General features: G+C 39.6%; 1 protein-coding gene across 1 annotated transcript in view; it reads right to left on the bottom strand.

Moving 5' to 3' along the window:
- Positions 1 to 24,547, bottom strand: part of frmpd3 (FERM and PDZ domain containing 3) — a 114,543-nt gene that overhangs the window by 7,773 nt on the left and 82,223 nt on the right. Inside the window, exons 13-15 of the mRNA XM_033030603.1 lie at positions 21,152 to 21,331; positions 10,584 to 10,728; positions 2,869 to 3,828 (exon numbers count right to left, since the gene is read on the bottom strand). Of these exons, the coding sequence (XP_032886494.1) occupies positions 2,869 to 3,828; positions 10,584 to 10,728; positions 21,152 to 21,331 (1,285 nt within the window). The remainder of the gene's footprint in view (positions 1 to 2,868; positions 3,829 to 10,583; positions 10,729 to 21,151; positions 21,332 to 24,547) is intronic.

Here is a 24,547-nt window from a genome sequence, read left to right as displayed (position 1 = left end):
TAATAGCATGGCCAAGAAAGCACACCAGTGCCTCTACTTTCTCAGAAGGCTAAGTAAAATCAGCATGTCTCCAATTATTCTATTTCACTGACCTGTGTCATTCTCTGCATTAAATATATTCTTTGATATGTGTAAAATTCAAAATACAATATTACGGATAACTTTTTAATGTCCATCTCACGTGGGTATTAGTCACATTAGCTGACGATGATCCTACATTTTGCAGATTCTTTGAATCCCCCTTGTGAAGTAAATTACAAGTCAAAGTTTAACTGCAGTGCTTGTGGAATGGGGTGGGTAGTACTGCTGTTAACTGCAACTCCTATGACTTCTTTAGAGGCAGTTGTAGACCATGAACAGGAAATAAATTGCGTGGCTGAATCTTTATCGGTGTAATAAGCTGAACCTATCAACCCATTTTCCTGAGCAAAACCTACTTATGAGCGAAGTCCACCCTATTTATTAATCAGATTTGTGAAAATGGCCTTTATCTTGTGGATCACAATATCTTTATAGTGTCTTAAGGGATATTTCAACTATACTTGGCATCTATGCAACAGAAAGGTCTATGGTTAGAACTACAGGCTTCTTAATTGTAGGTGGGAAAGCAGAAATCTCTGTTTTAATAATTTATTTTGTGCTCTCCAATGAGGTGAGTGAATTGTGTATCAAAGATAATACTGGAGTATCCTTAGATGCATAGCTAGCTGCACCATTTCTCAATCACAAACGACCAGGCATCCCTTGGCAATGATATGTCTTTAGACATGTTGCTTCTTCAGTCTTCATGCCTTCATATCTGTATAAACTCACTCACTTAGTTTCTGCTCTAAACCGGTGTTCTGTGATTCTTGCTTGTGCATGCTATGTGTGAGAGCGAAACAGAATGTACCGCATATCTGAGAATGCCTGTCTTGCTCTTGAGGTTTACACTATAAAGAGTATCTGAAAAAGGAATAGAGGGCACATTTAATCAGCATTTTGTCAAGTTGTGATTGCAGACAATATATGCCATGTTTCATAGCAATTAACGCTTACTGATTAATTTTAATTACACAGAACACGTAATTTCTGTTGCACAAACTGGGATTGAGTTCCCTCTTTCCGCTTGCGTGTCACCAATGCTCTAAGTTGATTTCCATTGGGTAACTTGCATTACACTCTTTGTGAGCCAATTGGACTGCTGAGTCCCTCCATCTGGGTACTCAGGGTTTTTAGTCGTTCTGCATGAACAGAGAGGTTTTACATTGAATGAAGGGATTATTTTTTCATCGTACTTTCCAGGTTGTGGCATTTCTATTCCCTCACACTGCTTATATATAGCCAGAGCTCCCACGCTTTTCTGACCCTCTGATTATTAATGACCTTGCTGTCTGTAATGCCATTATTTCACAGTTAATTTTGAACACCAGATCTTCATCAGTGTATCTCAGTTGCTAATGCCTGCACCATTGCTCACTTCTTCTTATCTAGTCCACACACAAGATTAGAAGTTGTTCAGCCAGAGCTGAACACACTTCTCGGCATATGCATACAATGGGGTCTATCTTGTCGCTTCTTGTGCGTGGTGGTGGAAAGATTGTTGAAAACCGGGCCGTGACGTGAACGCTCTATCCTTGACCCCCATTGCTCGCTGAAAGTGTGCATTCCACAGAATAATCCACAGCCTATTATTTGTGCAAGTCACCAGACAGTTTGCAAAGATTAATTAACTCAACCAGATATTACTAAATTATTTACATATTCCCCAAAATATCATTATAACTAAATGCACTTGAGTGTTGATTAAAATTGAGCCTTCCTGACAAGGTGCTAAAAATTTAACTTTTGATTAACATGTCATTTCTCAACTACCAGAGCAATTTTTTTTTGATTTTGTATTGCACTGGACACCATTCTTTGGGAGACCGAAGATGGGAAGGGTCAGATTTATCAGAGACGGATAGAAAGGTTTAGAGGGATATGGGCCAAATACTAGTGTAGATGAGACATCTTGGTCACATGTGCAAGTTGGTCTGTAGGGCCTGTTTCCGTCTGTAGGGCTCTGACTAAGAAAACTTCAAGATATTCTCAAATTCCTCTAGTACTGAACAGCGCTGTAATTGACAACAGCTAAAGGTGGTTATGTTTGAGCCAGTTGATTAACAAATACAGCAGAAAGTTTTTTTACTTCAAAAGTGATGTTACACAAACATAAATTTGCTGAAGAAAATAATACCATTTTAATGCCATTAAAACTGGTTGTTACATAGTGCTTAGAGCCTTATTACCTTATATAAAGCAATTCTATAGTGCCTAAGACTAGCTATGTTGGAATATTGGTTTTAGTATTAAAATGTTCACATAGATATACATCTCCAGAATGGTAAAACTGGTAAATAAAGCCCATTATTTTCTTATTGTAAAAAGGAGGGAACTTTACAAAAGAAGGAAGTTGAGTCCTTCACTTTTCTTTCCCTTGTAAAAGTCACTTGCATAACGATATCCTGAAGCACATTAAAAGTTTTACACATTGCTCCTTTCTGTTGTTTGACAACATAACAGTACTTTAATACTTATCTAAATCAGAAAATGCTGGGTATCATTAGCACGTCTGACATCATCAGTAGAAAGAGAAGCAGTATTGATGTCCAAGGTCGATAGGCAGTGTTTCTCTCTCCACAGATGGTGCCTATATTGATGAGTATTTCCAGCATTTTCTGTTCTTTCAGATTTGCACCATCTGCATGGTCTTCCTGTTGTCTAACTTTCTTACTGTTGTCTTACTTTCTAACTTTTCTCTTCATATTGCTAGAAAAGTTGGGTTTAAAATATGAATTGGGATATGACTCGGAAGCTTTTAATTCAACCAAAACATAACATTAGTACCTGAACCTTCTTGTGGTTGACTACGTGGACATTCTTCAGCTGCAGCTAAAGCTTCCAGGGCCTGGAGTGTGGAAACCAGGGCATCATCAAGTTCCCGGGCATGGTGTTTGACAGTCCTTGTTTGAACACCATCAATTAGTGACACTGATATATCATTGAAGTGTATATCACAAGGTTGTCGACTAGAAGCTAAGCTTTGACTGGTTCTTCTCTTCGAGTCATCCTCATCTGAACTGTTATCCCTGAAACCAGGTGGAGGAGCTGCCAACGTGGGAAGTAGAGAATGATACTCTTCTCCTTCATGGTCTTCATCGTTTCCCGGCAGGGGGAGAGTTGTTAGATCAACCACATCATCCCGATAATTGCAAGAGTTTAAACACTTTTCTGTACTGCTTCCTCTAGGAATAATATTGCCTCTCATTTTGACCTTACAGGCATCACAAAGCAATTCGTCATTTTCTTTGATTATTATAGGGAGGATCTTTGCACTATTAACTCTTGTTAGCTGCATTGGTATTTTCGGACAGATACAATTGTGATGGTCTGTGGTATAAGCAATTGCCATTTTCATCTGGCTGTCCATTGTGTTTGCTCTCCCCCTACTCAGAAATCCTTGCTGCCCTGAAAGACTCATGATGTCAGAGTTGCTTTGCCTCATTTTTGATGTATTTGGTGTGGGATCAGACTTTGTCCTTGGTCTTGACTCCTCAAAAAAGATGAAGTTTTTATTAATATTGATTTGATTTTCAAATTCCTTTCTTCTTTCTTGCATTTGTAAAAAGTGATATCTTACCAGATTGGACTCTGAGGTGTTTGGCATCAGATTACATGCAGTCTGAGACTCACTGTGGTGTGGCAGATTGTGAGGACAACTTGTACCTCTTCCCTCGGGGCTTAGAATGGGACCTGACGACGAAATAGTCCATTCTGGTTGCAGAATGTTCGGTATATTTCTGTAGTCTGTTAATGAAAAGGAACGATATCATCATCTTCAAAAATAAATTCAGTTATCCATGATTTTTTTTCCTCTTCAGTTTGAGGAAGAAGGGGATAGAAGTTAAACCTACCAACTGATAGAAACTGGGCAGGTGAGCAGTTAACATCCACAGATAACTTTCCTTGTCAATTTCACTGCACTCGTTATGTAAGAGTCTGGTATAATAATTTGAGAAAATTTGGGTCCTGGAAATGGTGGGTTCTGACAACTGGATAGCCCAGTCAGCTCTGCAGTCAGCTGAAGACTTTACTTTTTTCTGAATAAGCCATGCTTGTATTAAGGGACAGCCAACTGTGGGAATGCCTACATTGGACTTCCACTATTTCAAAATGGATCTGGTATCAGATTGATCAAATCAACAAGATGTGTTGCACTGGATTCCATTAGATTTTAAACTGGCAATGAAGGGAATTTTCATAGTTGATCAGGACAGTTTGTGCCAGTTCCTTTTCATTGTGAATCAAAGAGAAGTGAAATTGGATCTGAGGGAAAGTCCTGGTATCTGTCCAATATGGAAGTTGGGGGCTGTATGTGGCAGCTGTTTGGCTACAGTACCAGTCTGGCTGTATGGCTGGCTACCTGGTTGCCCCTCACAAGATAATGACTCTTCCTTTAATGTAAAGCATTGCGAGGTTTTGCCCTGAAGGCTAACATTCTGAGTTATCTTTCAGGATTACATTTCATGGGCGCCTTTAGTAAACTCGTTAAGCTGCACTGAGGATGAATGACTCATCTTGCCATGCAGTCTTGTATTATTGAATTGAGGAATACTGAATGTTACATATTTCATTAAAATGGTGGCTAAGTAGACATATCTATACACACACTTCCAATTAGTTTTCAAACATTTTTCATCAGTACCATAGATTATATGTGAATAATTTCTCAATTATTTGTTATTAAATGTTAGTTAAACTTTGAAGAACATAAAAATGTTCAAATCTACATAAAATGGGTTTATAAACAGATTTAAAGATAACGAAAATACATTGGACAGAAGTTAGAAAGATAAATATCTACTTAAAAGGTGACACCAAAAAAATCTGGTAAAATTGCAGTAAATTCTTTTGTCATTATAGCTACATGACATTAATTAATTCTGTATTTTTAAAGAATTGTTATTTTCATTGTCAATTTAAGAAAACAATACTTTGTTGGTTGGTGTACAGTGTATGATTGCCAAATGCCGTAACAAATTTCCTTCTTTCTATACAACATTGGAAATTTCAAATACCCCCCCCCCCCCACTTTGATTATATTAATGCATGGATTGATTTTTATAGAATGCAATAGCAGCAATCTACAATATTTACTATGTTCTGGCATCCAAAAGAATCAAGAAATAATTTCTACAAGAAAGATGACTAATCTCAGGAATTGCAAGCTTTGCCGCCAGTGGAGTACTTCTAAAGTGAAATTAGGGTTGTTATATAGGAACCGTGACAGTTAATTTGCATGTAATAAACATTCGCAAACATTAATGTGTTGATGACTAGGTAATCAGTTTCAGTGATGTTGCTTGAAGGATAAATATTGGCCAGAACATCAATAATAATTCCTCTTCCCCTCTATAATAGTCCCATATCTTTTACGTCCCAATTCATCAGAAAAACAGCACTTCTGACTGTGGAATACTCTCAGTACTATTTTGATATGTACACATTTATTCTAATGCTAAATATTTTGAAGTGGGACTTGAATCCAGAGCCTTCTGACTTGGGTGGGAGCGGTAACAGGTGAGCCGCACATTCTGTAACATCACATTACAAAATATTAATCATCACTCTTTGGAAGACTCATTCAATTGATTATTCATGATCAGGTCAATAAGAGATCAGAATTTCAGAAAGGGTTCAGTGCTACCTCTCACTGGAGGTATCAATATTTAAAACTTTTTGTTTCATTAATCTTGAACTTGAAATACTTGGCCACACCTCCATGAGTAATCTAATTATCAGGTCATTTTTCTCAGTAGAAAAAACTATTTAAAACATCTCTTTAAAATTCCATTACTATATTATTCTTGCAGAACCCACTCTGAAATAAGCAGTTTTTTGGAAGCTCTTTCCCACTGTAGCAAAACAGTTATTAATTCCTAAAAGGACACAAAATGTTGGAGTAACTCAGCAGGTCTGGCAGCATATCTAGAGGTCATGGATGTGATGTTTCGGGTCGAGACGTTTCTCAACATGGAAGGTCACCTATCCATGTTCTCCAGAGGTGCTGCCTGACCTTCTGAGTTGCTCCAGCACTGTATTAACCAGCATCTACTGTTCTATGTTTCTATTCACCAGTTTTTGATTCCTTTCTATTTATTTTAACATTTGCTATTATCTGAATCTTTTACAAAATTATATATGCTCTGTTAACAATGTTGGCAAGATTGCCAGAAATGTAATAATATTGATGTTAAGAAATTAACTGTCGCATTGATACTGTAAAAACAATTTAATTTTTATAGAATGCGTTTATTGCCATTTAAACTTTTTGATTCACCTCACAAGCTCACACACATATATATTTTAACCATATTTTTACTTTGTACTTTGTCTCAATTGACAGATAAAAGTTGCCCATTTGAATAAATGAACACATTTAAAAAATTGCCTGCCATTTTACCATCCATGAATGAAAATAATTTGAAAGCTGCCCGAGTAAACCACAGACAGGCCAATATTATTTCAGCTTGACGAGTTTGCTACAGATAGCTTTTAAAATTTGTATAGAAATAATTATATTGACAAAAAATATGCACAGATGTATTACTTTAAATTATGTGTAACAATTGAATATATATATATGAATATCTATGATTTCAATATCTGTACAATACAAACTCAAATAATTAGGCAAGACATAGTAAGGGAAATGGATTTAAGCTGACCCATGATTTGGTTTTCAATTATCCAAGCAAACCAGAGTTTCATAATGTAAATGTAATGATTATGTGATGATTTTTATAAGCAAGACAGATTCTGAATGCAACAGTGGTGTGATACTGGGGCAGACTGGAGGGTGGCAAATATTGAGCCTCTGTTCAAGAAGGACTGCAGGGAAAATGCTGGGAACTATAGGCCGGTGAGCTTAACATCTGTAGTTGGAAAGTTACTCGAGTATTCTGAGGGATAGGTTATACAGGCATTTGGATGGGCAAGGGCTGATTAGGGATAGTCAGCATAGTTCTGTATGTGGGAGGTCATGTCTCACAAATCTGATTGAGTTTTTTGAAAACATGACCAAAAAAGTCGATGAGGGAAGAGCTATAGATGTTGTACACATGGATTTCAGTAAGGTGTTCGATAAGATTCCGCATGGTATGCTGCTCTGGAAGGTTAGATCGCATGGGATCCAAGGAGAGATAGCTAAAAGGATAGCAAATTAGCTTCATGGAAAGAAGCAGAGGGTGAGGTGGAAGGTTGCTTCTCGGACTGGAGACCTGTGACTGGTGGTGTGCCTCAGGGTTTGGTGCTGGGCCCGTTACTATTTGTCATCTATATCAATGATTTGGCTGAGAACATACAGGGCAAGATTAGCAAGTTTGCTGATGATACAAAAGTGGGTGATTTGCTGATGATACAAAAGTGGCAGATAGTGAAGATGGTTGTGAAAGATTGCAGAAGGATCTGGATTGATTGACCAAATAGGCTGAGGAATGGTTGATGGAATTTTTTAATATAGAGAAGTGTGAGGTGTTGCATTTTTGGATATCTAACAACGGCAGGACCTACACAGTAAATGGTAGGCCTCTGGGGGGAGTGTTGTAGAGCAGAGGGATCTGGGAGTGCAGGTGCATGGTTCCTTGAAGGTTGAGTCGCAGGTAGATAAGATGGTCAAAAAGGCTTTTGGCACATTGGCCTTCATCAGTCAGAGTATTGATTATAGAAGTTGAGAGGTCATGTTGTAGTTGGATAAGACGTTGGTGAGACCATATTTAGAATATTGTGTTCAGTTCTGGTCACCATGTTATAGGAAAGATATTGTCAAGCTTGAAAGGGTTCAACAAAGATTTATGATGATGTTGCCAGGACTAGAGGGTGTGAGGTATAGGGAGAGGTTGAGTAGTCTGGGTCTCTATTCCCTGGAGTGCAGGAGGATGAGGGGTGATCTTGTGAAGGTGTATAAAATTATGTGATGAATAGATCGGGTAGATGCACAGTCTCTTGCCCAGGGTAGGGGAATCGAGGACCAGAGGAAATAGGTTCAAGGTGAAGGGGAAAAGATTTAATAGGGATCTGAAGGATAACTTTTTCACACAAAGGGCGGTGGGTGTATGGAACAAGCTGCCAGAGGAGGTAGTTGAGGCTGGGACTATCCTAACATTTAAGAAACAGTTAGGCAGGTACATGGATAGGACAGGTTGGGAGGGATATGGACCAAGCGCACGCATGTGGGACTAGTGTAGCTGGGACATGTTGACTGGTGTGGGCAAGTTGGGCCGAAGAGCCTGTTTTCACACTATGACTATTTCACATTGTGATGGACTTGTGGCAGCAAATTTTCCTTGCACCCACAATCCCCGTGTACTGTAAGTCAGGCATTGGTTCTTTACTCAAGTACTGACTTCATTTCGCCCCCAACCACTTTTTAAGGCTTGGTTGAGCCATGGGGGCGGGGGAATGGAAATCTAGTGTTTGTTTTAAATCAGGACGTTCAAGTTTTGCCACAAATCTTCAACATCTGAGGCAATTAACTGAGAGCTGAATGGGTGTTGGATGACTGCTGACAGAAACAGCTGCAGCTCAGGAGGCTAAGATAGCAGCAGAGACTATATTTTCCAGGTGCCTGCCCACCACATGGCTTCCAGCTGAAATGGAATTAAAGGAACAGAATTCCATCTCTACTACAGAAATGATGTGGTGAGTTGCTCTTGGATTTACCGAATATAATGTAGATGTGACTAATACCAGACTCATGCACAGAAGCTGTCATTCATGATGCCTTTATGATGGATTCAATGCTCAGTTTCCAGGGGTGCATATTGAGACAAACATCAATTCAGTGAAGGACACCCTCTGGTCTGCCCAAAACCTCCTGGTCACCTAGCACAAGGAGCTGCATACAACTAACTGTTGCAGACTTGCTCATGATAAGGTCGAAAGTTATGTGCTATGGGATGCACTGAAGCTTGGAGCAGCTTCCGCAAGGGGTGTAGGGGGAAAGGCCATTGGTTAAGAATCACCCACCATTGCACACAAAAGGGCTGAAATCCACAGAGAAAACTCTCAGATTATTAGGTCATGTAAATTATGCAAAAGTAAAACCGATCATGATATAATGTGAACCTTGTTGTAAATGCAATATGTGAACAATAACATATGAATATACTGTATTATATATTGCAAATATTATGAACAGTATATATTTGAAAAAAGAAAATTCCTCCATAAGTATACAGCAACTTGGAAAGCGATGAGAGGATATAATGTTACTTTGCAATTTGCAATAAGGTGTGTATAATGACTTGAAGTGCAGAAATTGTCTGTTTCATAATAGGTTCCAGCAGCTCATAATGATTTTATTTTCAACAGAAATTAAGGAAATAAGTTTGCTTGAGTCAAAATGCACCAACATAATTCTGCAGACTGGAACAATTGCTACTCTCTATTGTCCACGGTGATCTCAGCAGGACCAATGATAACACTGTTTGAGGATAGAAATGGGAACTCTCAGCCTGAGGTTTGCAGTTTGTGATTCTTCCCTTTCCCTCCCCCGTAAAAGCCAATGAAGCAGTATTGTTATATAGTTGTTACAAGCTATTGAACAGTTGTGGAAATGGCATTCCCTCTTCATTGCGAAAAAGAACTTGATTATCATGTACAATCTGACAAGGTGTAAATTTGGGTGAGGGATTGTTAACATATTCTTGCATATAGGCGACATCCAATTTGCGAAAATAATGCATGCACACTGTTTTAATATTTCTTCAAATTGCATCTAATTGTGTAATGCCACCATCACACCAGGCGAAAAGTATCATTACAATATCACTATTTCAAACAACATATACTTTCATTCATATTTAAGGTAAAAGCCAGTAATTAAAATGCCCAACAAAAAGGTAACCTCAAACAGTGTGATTACTTTTGTATTGCAAATAAGCAGACTTGTTTTCATTCATTTTAGGAGATGACTGCGATATAATGATTATCATAATTCATCACAGCTTGATATGGTAACTGCTCTTCCCAAGACTGCAAGAAATTACAAAGAGTTGTGAATGCAGCCCAGTCCATCAGACAGACCAGACTGCCCATCTCAATTCAATCTATACTCCACACTGCCATGGGACATCAGTCGTCATAATCAAGGACCACTCACACCATACTCTCTTTCCCCCTCTCCCATCAGGCAGAAGATCGAAAACCACACACCACCAGATTTAGGAACAGCTTCTTTCCAATGTTATTAGAGACTTGAACAGACCTCACATGTTCCTGATCTTCCAATCTACCTCGTTACAGTCATCGGACTTTTTTATCTGCATTTTCTCTGTAGATGTAGCACTATGTTCTGCACTCTGTTTATTTTCACCTGGCAATACCTGGTGTACTCATGTGTGGTAGGAGTTACGTGGGTAGCATGCAAAACCGGGTTTTCCACTGTATCTCGGTACACATGACAACAATAAAGCAACACCAGATTGTGTTCAATGTAACCCTTATCAGCAGATGTGACTGTTACCTGTATAGGAACTTCAAAATTGAAACTATTAACGTACCAAGCATACCTGCCTTGTTCGCTTGAGGCTGCACATTGGCGCTACAAAATATGATCTTCTTTGCGTCAATGAATAATCTGTAATAACCTGCTATCAGGCAAGCAAAATTTACAGCTTCTGTTGACTCCATCAGCAACACAATAGGCTGGAAAAAAAAGCGTAAAAGTTAAAGTTGCAAGTTGTCAGACATTTACTGATAGACTTCGTATTCTAACAGTGGTCCACGTAAACTCCCACTGTAGTAATATTTGGGAAAGAATGAGCTATTCAATACTAGAAGCTGTAAAATATCTCCATATGTGTGTGCCTTTGTCTGAACAATATATGTGTATTACTGTTTGGTGTGATGTGCAGTGTCATTTGTCTCTTTATTGAATACTCTGCCAACAGACACTTCCTGTGCCCACATATGAAGAATAGCTGCTGGGATGAAGTACTGTATGGCAAAAGGGGGAAAGAAAGAACCTAAAGTATTTTATTAAATTATTGTCCCATTGGGCTACTTGATGACAAATGTACTGCATTTAAAAATTTAGATGAAAATTGTATTAAGTTTCAATGCGAATGTACCTCATGGGATGACTTTTGATACATTATTCTACCTGCCAATTCTGTTAGTTGAGCATTCACTATCTTCAAAAGGGAATAATTTATTGGTAGCTCTGACCTTTGTGATTGCCTTAGGGAATAGCTACACTACTTTGCCGAAGCTTTGGGGATGCTGCTACTTGAGGGAGTTGCAGGGCCGTAACTAGAGTCATAGAGACATATAGCACGAAAACAGGCACTTCAACCAAATATCATAAAACTAATCCCTGGTTTTCGATTTTGTGGGAAATTGTGTCTTACAAATTTGAGTCAAGAGTCAAGTCAAGAGTCAAAAGTGTTTTATTGTCATATGTCCTGAACAATTAAATTCTTACTTGCAGCAGCACAACAGAAATGTGAACACTGTATAACAATAGAGTTTTTTGAAGACATGACGAAGAAGATTGATGAGGGCAAGGCATTCAGTGTTGTTGTCATGGACTTTAGCAAGATTTTTGTCAAGGATCTGCATGGTAGGCTCTGCAGGGTGAGAGAGCCAAGTGAATCCAAAATTGACATGGTGGAACGAGATAGAGGGTGGTAATAGAGGGTTATCCAGATTTAAGTTCGTGACCAGAGGTGTGCAGCACAGATAAGGAAATAGTGATCGACTTTTCGGAAGCGAAGCGGGACACATACCCCAGTTTGGATTGATGGTGCTTTGAAAACTTCAAATTCCTAGGAGTCAATATCACCAACAACTTCTTGTAGACCACCCATATTGAAGCAATGACCAAGAAAACATACCAACTCCTCTACTCCCTTGGAAGGGTTAAAATGTTTGGTGTGTCACCTACAATCCTTATCAACTTCTACAGATGCAACATAGAAAACATTTTATCAGGATGCATCACAGCTTGGTTTGGGAAAAGCTCCATCCACAAGAAATTGCAGCAAATTGTGGACGCAGCCCAGGCCATCACACAACCAACCTCCCTTCTATTGACTCTATTTATACCTCACGCTACCTCAACAAGGCCAGCAGCATAATCAAGGACGTCACACTCTGGCCACTCCCTCTACGCCCCTCTTCCATCAGGCAAAATGTATGGAAGTGTGAAAAAGCACACCTCCAGATTCAAGGACAGTCTTCCCAGCTGTTATCAGGCAACTGAACCATCTTGCCACAACCAGAGAGCAGTCCTGAACTACTATCTACCTCACCAAGGACCCTCGGACTATCCATAATCGGACTTTGCTGGCTTTATCTTACACTAAACGTTATTCCCTTGTACTGTACTGTAAATGTACCATAATACATAGTAAATACACTGTACACTATATGGCTCGATTGTAATCATGTATCGTCCTTCTGCTGGCTGGACAGCACGCAACAAAAGCTTTTCACTGTACCTTGGTACACGTGGCAATAAGCTAAACTGAAATGAAAATGAACTGAACTGAGGTGCTGGGTCCTTTATATGAATGATTTGGATGACAATGTTGTTAACATGGTTATTAAGTTTGCAGATGACACTAAAACTGGTGGAGTATTGGACAGCGAAGAAGGTTATCTAAGATTACAACAGCATTTAGATGAACTGGGAAAGTGGTTGAAAGAATGGCACATGGAATTTAATTTGTCAGGAGTAAGGTGTTAAACATGGCAGGACTTACATATAAAATGACAGGTCCCTGGTGATAGTTGTTCTCAAAGCAACCTAGGAGTACAGATATATAATTAACAGAAGGTGGCATAAATGTGGTGAAGGTGGTGTTTGGCACGTTTACCTTCAATGGTCAAGGCATCGAGAAAAAGCATTGGGATGTCATGTGCAAATATATACATTTTTTGGAGACTACACTTGGAATATTGTACATTGTTCTGGTTGCCCAGCTCTAAGAACTAGCTGAAAATGGTGCAGAAAAGATTCATGAATATGTTACCAGGACTAGAATATTTGAGTTATAAGGAGAGGCTGAATAGACTGGGATATTTTTTACCTGGAGCATAGGAGGCTGAGGGTAACCTCTCAGAGGTATAAAAAAAACAAACCATGAGGGACCTAGATAAGGTGGATGGTCTCGGTCTTTTTCCTAGGGTAGGGTAAAAATAACATACATTTATAAGTGGAAGTGGTAATGGTTTAAAAAGGACCCGATGGGCAGCTTTTTCACCGAAAAGGTGGTGGGTATATGGAACAAGCTGCCAGGGGAAGCTGTAGAGATGGGTATAAATATTTAAACATTTGGATAGGTACATGAATAGAAAAGGTTTAGTGCAAAATGCAGGCAAATGGGATTAGTTTGGATAGATATCTCATTTGACATGGACGAGTGAAGCTGCAGGCCCTGCCGTCTAACTATGACAACTGCATGTAGGCATTTCACTCTGATCACAGATCATAAACCACTGGTAGTGATTTTTGGTCACTGTCAGCCATTCGGATGATTGCAGCTGATGGGTTGCTGAGTTGTTTAGCCTGGATTACTCCATTGAATACTGCACATTGAAGCAGAATGCTTCTGTGGCTGCATTGTCATAACTGCCTTATGAGGAGGCCATATTTAATTTGGAAGGGGGCATTAATCAATTGCAGTTTATTCCTGATGGTGATTTTCTGATAACAGCAGAAGAAATTGCCTTGGCTATTCATACAGAAGTTGCCATGAAGCAATGTATGAATATATCGTGTAGGGCTGGACTGAATGAGAGATCAGATGGAATCAGATGCCTGAAGTGGGGCAACCGGGTAGTGGTCCTAAAGGTACCACAAGCAGGCATGCTGTAGACATGCATGCTCAACACATGCAAATTATTCACGTAAAAGCAGGAATCAGAATGTTTTAATTATGAGACTGAAAATTGGTAAAGTTGTGTTTGGTATGTCAGAACAGGAATCTATTGCTGCACATTTCTCTAATGCAAATGTGTTTCTTTTATTGGTGCATTTTTGAGTTACTTCATTTGGGAATGAACCATTTCCTTGTGCTGGCTAATAGTAATTTGAAATGTTGGAAGTGTCACCTCAACAGAATGGATTATAGTAGCTTTGAGGTCCATTTTTGGCAAACATTGCATCCCTAAGAAACTAGTTTCTGATAATTATTCAGAGTTCAGGGATTAGCACAGATGGCCACATTCTACCACTCTAATTAAATTTGACATATTTTAATTATACCCATAATATCCAGTGTCTAATGAGCAATCAGAACAATCCATCCATGTGGTGAAGGACACAATGAAGTAATGGTTGTCAGGCTATGAGCGTACGAATCATAAATTGGGCTTGTTTCTCATGTAAATGATCACCCCACACGCCACCATGGGATATGCTCTGAGTTGCTGAGAGATACAGTGCATTTAGAAAGTATTCAGACCCCTTCAAATTTTCAACATTTTGTTACATTACAGCCTTATTTTAAAATGGATTAAATTTTTTTTTTATCATCGATCTACACACAATTCCCCATAATATAAAAGTGAAAACCGGTGTTTAGAAATTTTTTGCAAAGTAATTAAAAAGAAATAACTGAAATATCACATTTACATAAGTATTAAGACCCTTTACTCAGTACTTTGTTGAGGCACCTTTGGCAGGGATTACAGCTAAATCTTCTTGGGTATGACGCTACAAGCTTGGCACACCTGTATTTGGGTAATTTATCCCATTCTTCTCTGCAGATCCTCTCAAGCTCTGTCAGGTTGGATGGGGAGCATTGATGCACAGCTATTTTCAGGTCCCTCAGAGATGTTCGATTGGGTTCAAGTCCGGGCTCTGGCTGGGTCACTCAAGGACATTCACAGACTTGTCACAAAGCCACGCCTGTGTTGTCTTGGCTTAGGGTCGTTGTCCTATTGGAATGTGAACCTCCGCCCCAGTCTGAGGTCCAGAACGCTCTGGAGCAGGTTTTCATCAAGGATCTCTCTGTACTTTGCTCCGTTCATCTGTCCCCCGACCCCGACTGGTCTCCAGTTCCAGCCGTTGAAAAACATCCCCACAGCATGGTGCTGGCACGACCATGCTTCACCGTAGGTATGGTATTGGCCAGGTGATGATCTGTGCCTGGTTTCCCCCAAACCTGACGCTTGGCATTTAGGTCAAAATGTTCAATCTTGGTTTCATCAGACAAGAGCACCTGACAAAACAACCCTTTAGACAAACTCCAAGCGGGCTGTCTTGTGCTTTTTACTGAGGAGTGTCTTCCGTCTGGCCACTCTACCACAAAGGCCTGATTGGTGGATTGCTGTAGATATAGTTGTCCTTCTGGAAGGTTCTCCCATCTCCACAGAGGAACTCTGCAGCTCTGTCAGAGTGACCATCGGGTTCTTGGTTACCTCCCTGACCAAGGCCCTTCTCCCCCGATTGATCAGTCTGGCCGGGTGGCCAGCTCTATGAAGAGTACTTGTGGTTCCAAAGTTCTTCCATTTAAGAATGACAGAGGCCACTGTGCTCTTCGGGACCTACAATGCTGCAGAAATTCCCCAAATCTTTGTCTCAAAACAATCCTGTCTCAGAAGTCTACAGACAATTCCTTCGGCTTCATAGCTTGGTTTTTGCTCTGACATGCACTGTCAACTGTGGGATCTTATATAGACAGGTATGTGCCTTTCCAAATCATGTTCAATCAATTTAATTTACCACTGGTGGACTCCAATCAAGTTGTAGAAACATCTCAAGGATAATCAATGGAAACAGGATGAACCTAAACTCAATTTTGAGTGTCATAGCAAAGAGTCTAAATACTTATGTAAATGTAATATTTCAGTTATTTATTTTTAATTACTTTGCAAAAAATTCTAAACACCTGTTTTCGCTTCATCAATCTGGGGTATTGTGTGTAGATTGATGATTAAAAAAAAGAATGTAATCCATTTTAAAATAAGGTTGTAACGTAACAAAATGTGGAAAAAGTGAAGGGGTCTGAATACTTTCTGAATGCACTGTAGCTGGTCGTGGGCATGGCTGTGTTTCGTGTAGCCTAACTTGGAAGGATAGGATAAGGAAAGGATGAGGAGGCAGAAGAAAGGTGTCTCTGCTACAACATTTCAAGAGGCATTTATAAGTGGGGGACTTTGGGAAATTGGTCTGACCACCAGGCTACAAAGGATACTCAAGAAAGAGCAGTAGAAAGATTGTAAAAATACTGTCCAGAATCCAGCAAGTATATGCTTAAGGTAGGCGACAGGTAGCAAAAGATATTTGCGGATTAATAAGTAAATGATGAAGAAAATTAGGTAGTTGAGGAACACGATTAGTTGTATGATTAAAAACCATTGTGGAGTAGGATATGGTGAGGAATATGTTCCAAATAAAAAAAATGTAACCATGCATCCTTGCTCTCACCATTCACTCTTTAGGAGCTTTGTGTGACTGCTTGATTGTGTAGTTTAGGGCTGGGATTTCAGCAGGATGGTGGCAGCGGTGTTGGTGAATCAAGATATTTTTATTTCCAGTTCAGTACGTTGAGGTTTGCTCAGGCCCAGTATTGTGTGAAAACTCTGAAGAAGTACCTTGCTTCAAACTGTTCTTGTTGTCAACTCAGCAATATGTCAAAAGCTAATATTCAGCACAATCCAATTCCCAAACCCCCCACCTTCCCTCCAACTAATACACATTAACCTTTTCTGAAGATGCCCCAGAGGGCTGTATCAGCACAATAACTCAAAAATGCGATAATGCTGTAGAGAACAACAAGCAGGGTTGATAGCATTGCACTGAAATGCCAACATTGATGCATTGCACGAAGCAGAATTTATAAGCATTTTGGTGTCATAAAACAGGTAGAGCATTAAATTCTTATAATTGTATTCTTCCTACGGTCTGGACTTAATAAGCACGTTGTAACAAATGTATTTTACTTTAATTTACAAAGAAACTAATGCTTCTGAAAATCTCAGCCCACGGACAGTAAGTGCCACTCTAATCGAATTCTAAAATTTGATACACAGCAGGATGCGAATAAGATAAAGGTGAAGCCATCAATTGAGTTCTAGTTTGGCTTTACTGATGATCAAAACTGAAAATATTACTAAATAATTTGTGCACATCATAAAAATTAATATGAAAAAGTGAGAAACAAATCTATAAATGCCATCTTTGCCGAACAATTTACCAGAGGAAAGTAATAATGGTATAATTAAAGAAGAAATGTCTTCAAAATGTATTTGAAAATTAATCCCAGAGCTTGGTTGCACATGATTATTTTGAAATGCAGTTACCATTTTGCATGAAGAATAATATAAAAATAACAATATTGTGAATTAATGCAACTTTTAAGGTAGGAGAACACTTTTAGTAAATTCACTAATAAATAGTCAGAAATATTACATCAAAAGGAATGCTAAGAGAGATGATTGAGAGTTTGAATAACAGGATGAACTTCAAGGTAGCAGAGAGAGAATGATTCAGGTAGGGAACTATATATCTTAGGGAAGGGATATTCAATAACAGAATCACTATTGGTGGTGGGACAAATGGACACAAAGTGCTGGAGTAACTCAGTAGGTCAGGCAGCATTTCTCGAGGTGTCCGACCTGCTGAGATACTGCAGCACTTTGTGTCCTTTTATGTATTAACCAGCATCTGCATTTCCATGTTTCTACCATTGGTGTTGGATTGGTTTCAAGATGTAGAAGGAACTAGCTATAGAATTGAAGGAGCAATGGCCGAATTAGACAACATAATTTGTGTTCATTTTTCAATGTCTTTGTACTTGAAAACTGAGGCATGTTTTTAAGTGATTGTGCCCATTTCCCATTGAAGTCTTTGCCAATGGGAAAACAAGGAACTAGTTTACAAACAAGGTCACAAAGTGCTGGAGTAACTCAACGGATCAGGCAGCATCTCTGGAGAACATTCGGGTCGCGATCGTTTTTTGGACACTGGACTGAACGCTCCTGTCATGATTCATTCTGACATTGATATCATTTCCTTGTCGTATTTCTGCATATGATACCATCAATATGTGCAGAGCTCATTGTTTACTTAATGAGTGAAATTTGAAAATAAGTTTGCAATTAACCACAAATATTAATTCATTATTAATTTGCAATTCATCAAGGAATTCATGCGGCCGTTTTGGAGGTCCAAGCCGCTGAGGTTGGCCTCCTGTTCCGACATCGGAGTTCCAACATCCCGGCGAGCGGGCCTGAGCGACGGGCTGCCCGTAGCAGCGATTGCGGAGGGCTCCGGAGGTCCCGACCACGGGTGAACATCAGGAACATTAGAGGAAGATGACTGATTTTGGTGCCTTCCCTCACAGTGGGAAACTTTGATTCTGCTGTGTGGGGATGTTTTATGTTGAACTCTATTGTGTGTTGTGTTCTTTATTTTTATTGTATGGCTGTATGGTGATCACATTTCACTGTGCCAATTGACACATGTAACAAATAAATGTATCTTGTATCTTGTATGTTATACATGTGACACCTGTATGATTTATTGGCTTTCTTTGGGATATTGTGTGTTGAAAATCACCTTTATGTTTTTTATTAATTTTCACTGTTGGTAACTCTCTGCATAGGTGAAGGTTTCAATGACCTGCTGAGGCTCTGGACCAATATGGCCTTGGGGCTCGGTCTGTTTACAGTGAGATAGTGCACTGTTGTTACCTTTTCTGTACTTGTGAACTGCTGACCCAGTTCCCATGGATTAACATGTGAATGCCATTAGTATTGCCTGCTTAGCAAGCAAAAGTGTACGTGAAGAGCACGGTTTAGCTTTTAACATTGCTGAAAAGGAGTGAACTATAATAATGATTTCTTAAAGCAAAGTTGTCTCAATATTTTTTTGTGCCTTATTTGGTGTTGATGTGAAATGTAGTGCTAGTGCCCATTTAGAACAAAAATAGATAAAATCCAATTTCTAGGGAAAAGAGCTAATAAAAGTTATAGGGTTGGAATTATAGAGATAGAAAGAGGCAAGTCCATGGAAGAATTGACACTCTAAATTGAGAATTTATCTGTGATGCAGTCAGACTTTAGAAGTAGGCCATCTGAATGGGACATGAAGTAGGATAAGGTCTGGAGAGTGCAATGGTGTACAGTATGAGCTGAAATCTACAGGGTGATAATGGGGAAAAGATTGCAATAACCAAACATTGATAGGGATTTAAACAACTGATAACCCTAAGGCAAAGTGACAAGGTATCGGGATGCAAAGTCAGCTCTCAATCATTTAGGACACTGAGGCTGCAACAGTTAAGTTCACGTGAGACATTGCTGATGAAAGTTGATTGAAATCTGGCAAGTAAGTGCAGTTTGTTGTGCACACTTAGAATAGATAGTCCATCAATCTTCATAATGTTTAACATGAGGAAATTAGGTATTGTTCAAGATATCAAGTTGCCGCCTTACAACACCAGAGTGCCGGGTTCGATACTGACCTCGTGGGTTTTCCCCGGGTGCTCCGGTTTCCTCCCACACTCCAAATATGTTTGTAGGTTAATTGACTTTGATAAAGATTATAAATTGACCCTAGTGTGTAGAATAGTGCTAGTGCATGCTGATCTCTGGTCGGCGCGGACTCGGTGTACCAAAGGGCCTGTTTCCGCGCTGTATCTCTAAACTAAACTAGCAATCTCTTTGGTTGTGACGGAACATATTAATATAAATTTAGTGATATAATAGTTCTTGGTGCTAAAGAAGCCAGTATTTAGTGCCATATTCCAGTTACGATGGCCATTGGTGTGTATCTAACATATACAGTAGGTGAATGTTGCAAAGGTAAAGCCCCAGTAACATCAAGGACCCAGGCATTTGGTTAGGCTAACTAAGGCCACAGAAAAAAATAATATAGTTCTCGAATTTGTGCATATTGCTGTGTTCCTTGTAAACAAGATTCTGGGATGTTGGCCATGATGATTTCTGTTTATTAAAAGGATAACTACCTGGCAGCTGCACCAAGGCATCTGTATGTTGATTGAGTGACATCACTGCTTATTTCATGGTGCCCCTTGGGTTTCAGTGCTAGAGATATTCATATGCTTTGAAAGCTACCCCCATCTGCCATTTATGGATGTTTGCCAATTTAACAGCAATTGAATTGAACACAAAATTCCAAAAGCTCACCCTATCTTCTGTCTGGTGGTTTTGGAAGAGGAGTGGCAGGTGCAAGAGAGGCATACATTAGTCAGTATGGATGTCACCCAATGCACCCTACACATTCTCACTCTTCAGAGGGTCACCAGAGAAAGTAAAAGAGAGCTAGTGATGAACAGCACCAGCCACCTTGTGTTATTTTGGTATTGGTCGCTGTTTTCCTGCTGCATGGCACAGGTTAAGAGATGTTTGGTATTTGAAAAGTGGTTAGCAGATGGCAGTTTTCAGAGCAATCTACCACTCTTACTCCACCAAGGTTACACTGTAAAGTGACCTTGTAAAAGTACGTGCTAACACCAACTTCATTTAACATTAAATGGTGTAAGCAGTACCACTTAGTAATCTTAGTAATCTTCTTCAGCCAAACTAATTTCTTCTGCTCCCCTCCTGCACTCCAGTAACATTTCTTTCAAGGCTGCTTGGGTTTAACAATGAATGTTAAAGATAGACACAAAGTGCTAGAGTAACTCAGCGGGTCAAGCAGCATGTTTGGAGAAAAAGGATGGGTCACGTTTCAGGTCCGGACCCTTTTTCTGACTGAAACATCACCATCCTTTTTCTCCAGAGATGCAGTCTGACCTGCTGATTTACTCCAGCACATTGTCTCTATCTTCGTTATAAGCCAACATCTGCAAACTTTCTGCTAGAGAAAAACATTCCTGATTTTATCTTTGCAGAGGACACATGAATTAACCTTTTGAAGACAGCTATTTGTCACATTGGTTTTAATTTTGCCCGTCATTTAAACTATGCCTTCATGATGGCGAACATCTTTTTACAAATTGCATGAAACCCTCAGCAGTGATATATGGAAAAAACTATATGTCCAAGCAATATCACCTCATAGCTTCACATTTGTGCAAATGGTAGTATTGTTAATGAATTTTACATCCTGTTTGTGGTGTTAATGGTGAGATTGTTATATGTACTCTCATACCTTAGCTTCTGATATGGTTAGCTCAACCCGAGCCACGTTCTCCTTCTCTTTGAACAACTGAATTCGATTCACGCATCCGAACTCTGCCAAGATGGTGGTGAGATTTGTTTTCAGGTCTATAACGTGGCTGATGCCGTGCTGTGGCCCAACTAGCAAAGTCATTTCTGATTGCTTTGCGTCCTGTTTTGGATAAGTGGAAAGGTGGAAAATTGCACATTTCACCTGTTTATTGCAAATAGTTTCCAGTAAAACAATCTCATCAGAGTACATAAGAATATTCCATAAAGAAAAACAAATCATTCAGCCTAACCAGTCCCTACTGGCAATTATACTCCATGCGTGTCACTTCCTGCTTTTGCTCAACTAAACCTATGAATGTTTTCCTTTAGTCTTTTCTCTGTCAAATGTTTGTCCAACCTGTGGCAATGCAACTTGTTTCAACAGCTCTGCAGGGCAGTGCCTGCATTCTCACCATTCTTTGGATAAAGAATGTTCTTCCTAATTCCCTGTTGAATTTCTTATGGCTGTTTTATATTGACGGCCTCCCATTATGCTCTTCACCAGAAGCTGAACAACCTCTCCATAGACCCTCTGTCAACACTTATCATCATTTAAAGATTTCTATTTGGTCTCTCCTGCTCTTCTTTTCTCAGGAGAAAAGAGACCCATGCCATTCTCCCTTTCTTGAAATGTATACCTTTGCAGTTATGTAAATCTTTTTGATACCCATTCTTTATTCTTTCTATTGGGGTGGGAGATTGCAACGTTCACGTGGTCTGCCCTGTTTTGACGAATGCAATCAACCTGGCGTGCACAATCAAATAAGATCAAATAGAACAAGTTGTCCTACAACTTTAGGCTGTGCACGCCATACGCAAGAATTAAAAGAAGATTATATCTATAACATGGTGATCAGAACTACATGCAGTAATCTAAGTTTGGTCCAATCAAGACTCAAAACCAGTTTAGCATAACTTCTCAGTCCCTTCCAGCTGACATATCCCAGACACCTCACTTGCTCTTCAACACTTTCAATTTCTAGGCTTCCATTGATTATCTGTACCACGGACATCCAGTCCCTTTGCATCTCCATTTCCCACCAGGAAGGTCTCCGGACCCTCCAGTTCTTTGTTGAACAGAGACCCAATTAGATCCCCTCTACTAATACCCTCTTCCACATGACGGAACTTGTTTTCACTCTCAACACCTTCTACTTTGATGTCTCTCATTTTCTTCAAGTAAAAGATGGCCATGGGCACTCATCTGGGCTTCAGACATGCTTGCGTTTTGGTTAAACAGTCCTTGTTCTAAACGTATACTGGCATCATCCCCAAACCCTTTCACCATTACTTTGATGGTTGGACCAGGAGTGCCTTCTGCACCCATGCAGAACTCATTGATTTCATCACCTTTACCACTAACTTCCACCATGCCTTAAATTCAAACTTATTCCCATCTACACTTTCCACTTTCTGCAGACACCGCTTCTTCCACAACTCCTTGGTTCACATCCCTTCCCACCTAAACCATCCCCTTCCCAATTACTTTCCTCTGTAACCACAGGAGATGTAACACCTGTCACTATGCCTCCGCACTCACATCTTTCCAGGGACCCTACCAGCTTTTCCAGGTATGACAAAGGTTCACGTGCACCTCTTTTAACCTCATCTATTCTATTTGAGGCTCCTGATGTAGCCTCCTTTACACCGGCGAGTCCAAGCATAGACTCGGCGACTGTTTTGCCAAACATTTGCGATTGGCTCGCTCACGCCTACTGGATTTCCATTATAACTCCCCTTCCCATTCCTATACCAACCTTTCATTGCCAGAGTGAGGCCACATCCAAACTGTATGAACAGCACTTCATATTCAACTTGGGTAGCACCCAGCCCTACAATATGAACATTGATTTACCCTCCTCTCTTTCTTGTGCCCCCCACCCACCCAACCCAAGTGTATACCCATTTCCGCTGTTCTTCTTTCCATCCACTCCCCTCCACTCATATCACCCTCTCTGGCTTTGCATTTCACTCCTCTCCTTTTCTGACATCCGTTTGCCTCTTTTTCTTCTCTAACATTTGTCTACCAATCATACCCCTCTCACCTGTATTCAGCTATCACTTGCCAGCCTATGTTCTCCCCTACCTCTCTTCCAGCTTCCCCCATCCCCTCTCCGCTACAATCAATCTGAAGAAAGGTCCCAAACCAAAATATCACCTGTCCATTCCCTCCCGAGATGCTGCCTGACTCACTGATTACTCCAACACTTCATGTTTCACTCAAGGTTCCAGCATCTACAGTTCCTTGTGCCTCCTGTCAGCATAACGTATCACTTTTCTATTCAAACCCTCAAAAAATAAACTTTTTAGTGCCTGGTTTTCTTTCCTTGTGTTAATCTTGGCACAAATTTTACTTTGTATTTTGAGGTTCTTTTGTTCTTTTGTTCCTCTATCTCACAGACCTCTGAGTGATAAGGAAGTCTTCTTGCTAAAATGTAAATTGCCACTTATCGGTCAATTTCTTAATTTCCACTTTTTACGTCTTGTAATCTTTTTCAGTTTTGCTAATTTCAACCCCTAAAGTGATTTTACCCACAAATTTAGAATTTATTTCCTTTCCAAATAGGAAATCATTAATCTGGATTGTAATCAGTCTGAAGAAGGGTTTCGGCCCGAAACGTTACCTATCTCCTTCGCTCCATAGATGCTGCTGCACCCGCTGCGTTTCTCCAGCATTTTTGTGTACCTGTAATCAGTAGTTGTTGTGCTGGTTTTTGTGGAACACCACTACTCGTGTTCTTTCACAGTAAATAGCTACTACTTTGCTCCCCCCCCCCATCTCCTCTTTCTAGCTTGAAGCCAGTTAACAAGCTATTTTGCTATTTGTCCACTGAATCCTCATCCTGCGTTGTTATTTATTAGTTTCCGGTTGGGTACAATATCAAAAGCCTTTTGAAGGTCTAAGTAAATTACATTTACTGCATTACAATGTTCTACTCTGCTCAATAAGGTTGCACATGTAGATTCACTTAGAGATACATGTATCCTATTAATTTTTGTACTTTGTTTCCGGATTTCTTCTATTTGAGGGAATTACCGCAGTTAAATTAATTGCTCCGTAATTTTTAGAACATAAACTATCCCCTTCTTAAATATAGATACGTTTATTTTTCTACCAATTCTCTGGCAAATGTTTTTTAAACAAATTGTTCTTTCTTCCATGGACTCTTTTAAAATGTATAAATGTCATCACGATACAGCAGATGAGTTTGAATCATTAATTTAGTATATCCCATTTTTCAATATTAAACGCACATCTCATTACTCATCTCATCATTTAATATCATGTCCATATGTTCTATCTCTCTGTTAGATACCCGGAATGAGATCAGGTAGG

Source organism: Amblyraja radiata, chromosome 12, assembly GCF_010909765.2.
Source record: "Amblyraja radiata isolate CabotCenter1 chromosome 12, sAmbRad1.1.pri, whole genome shotgun sequence".
Taxonomy (NCBI): Eukaryota; Metazoa; Chordata; class Chondrichthyes; order Rajiformes; family Rajidae; genus Amblyraja; species Amblyraja radiata.
This window is presented reverse-complemented; position numbering and strand designations above follow the sequence as displayed.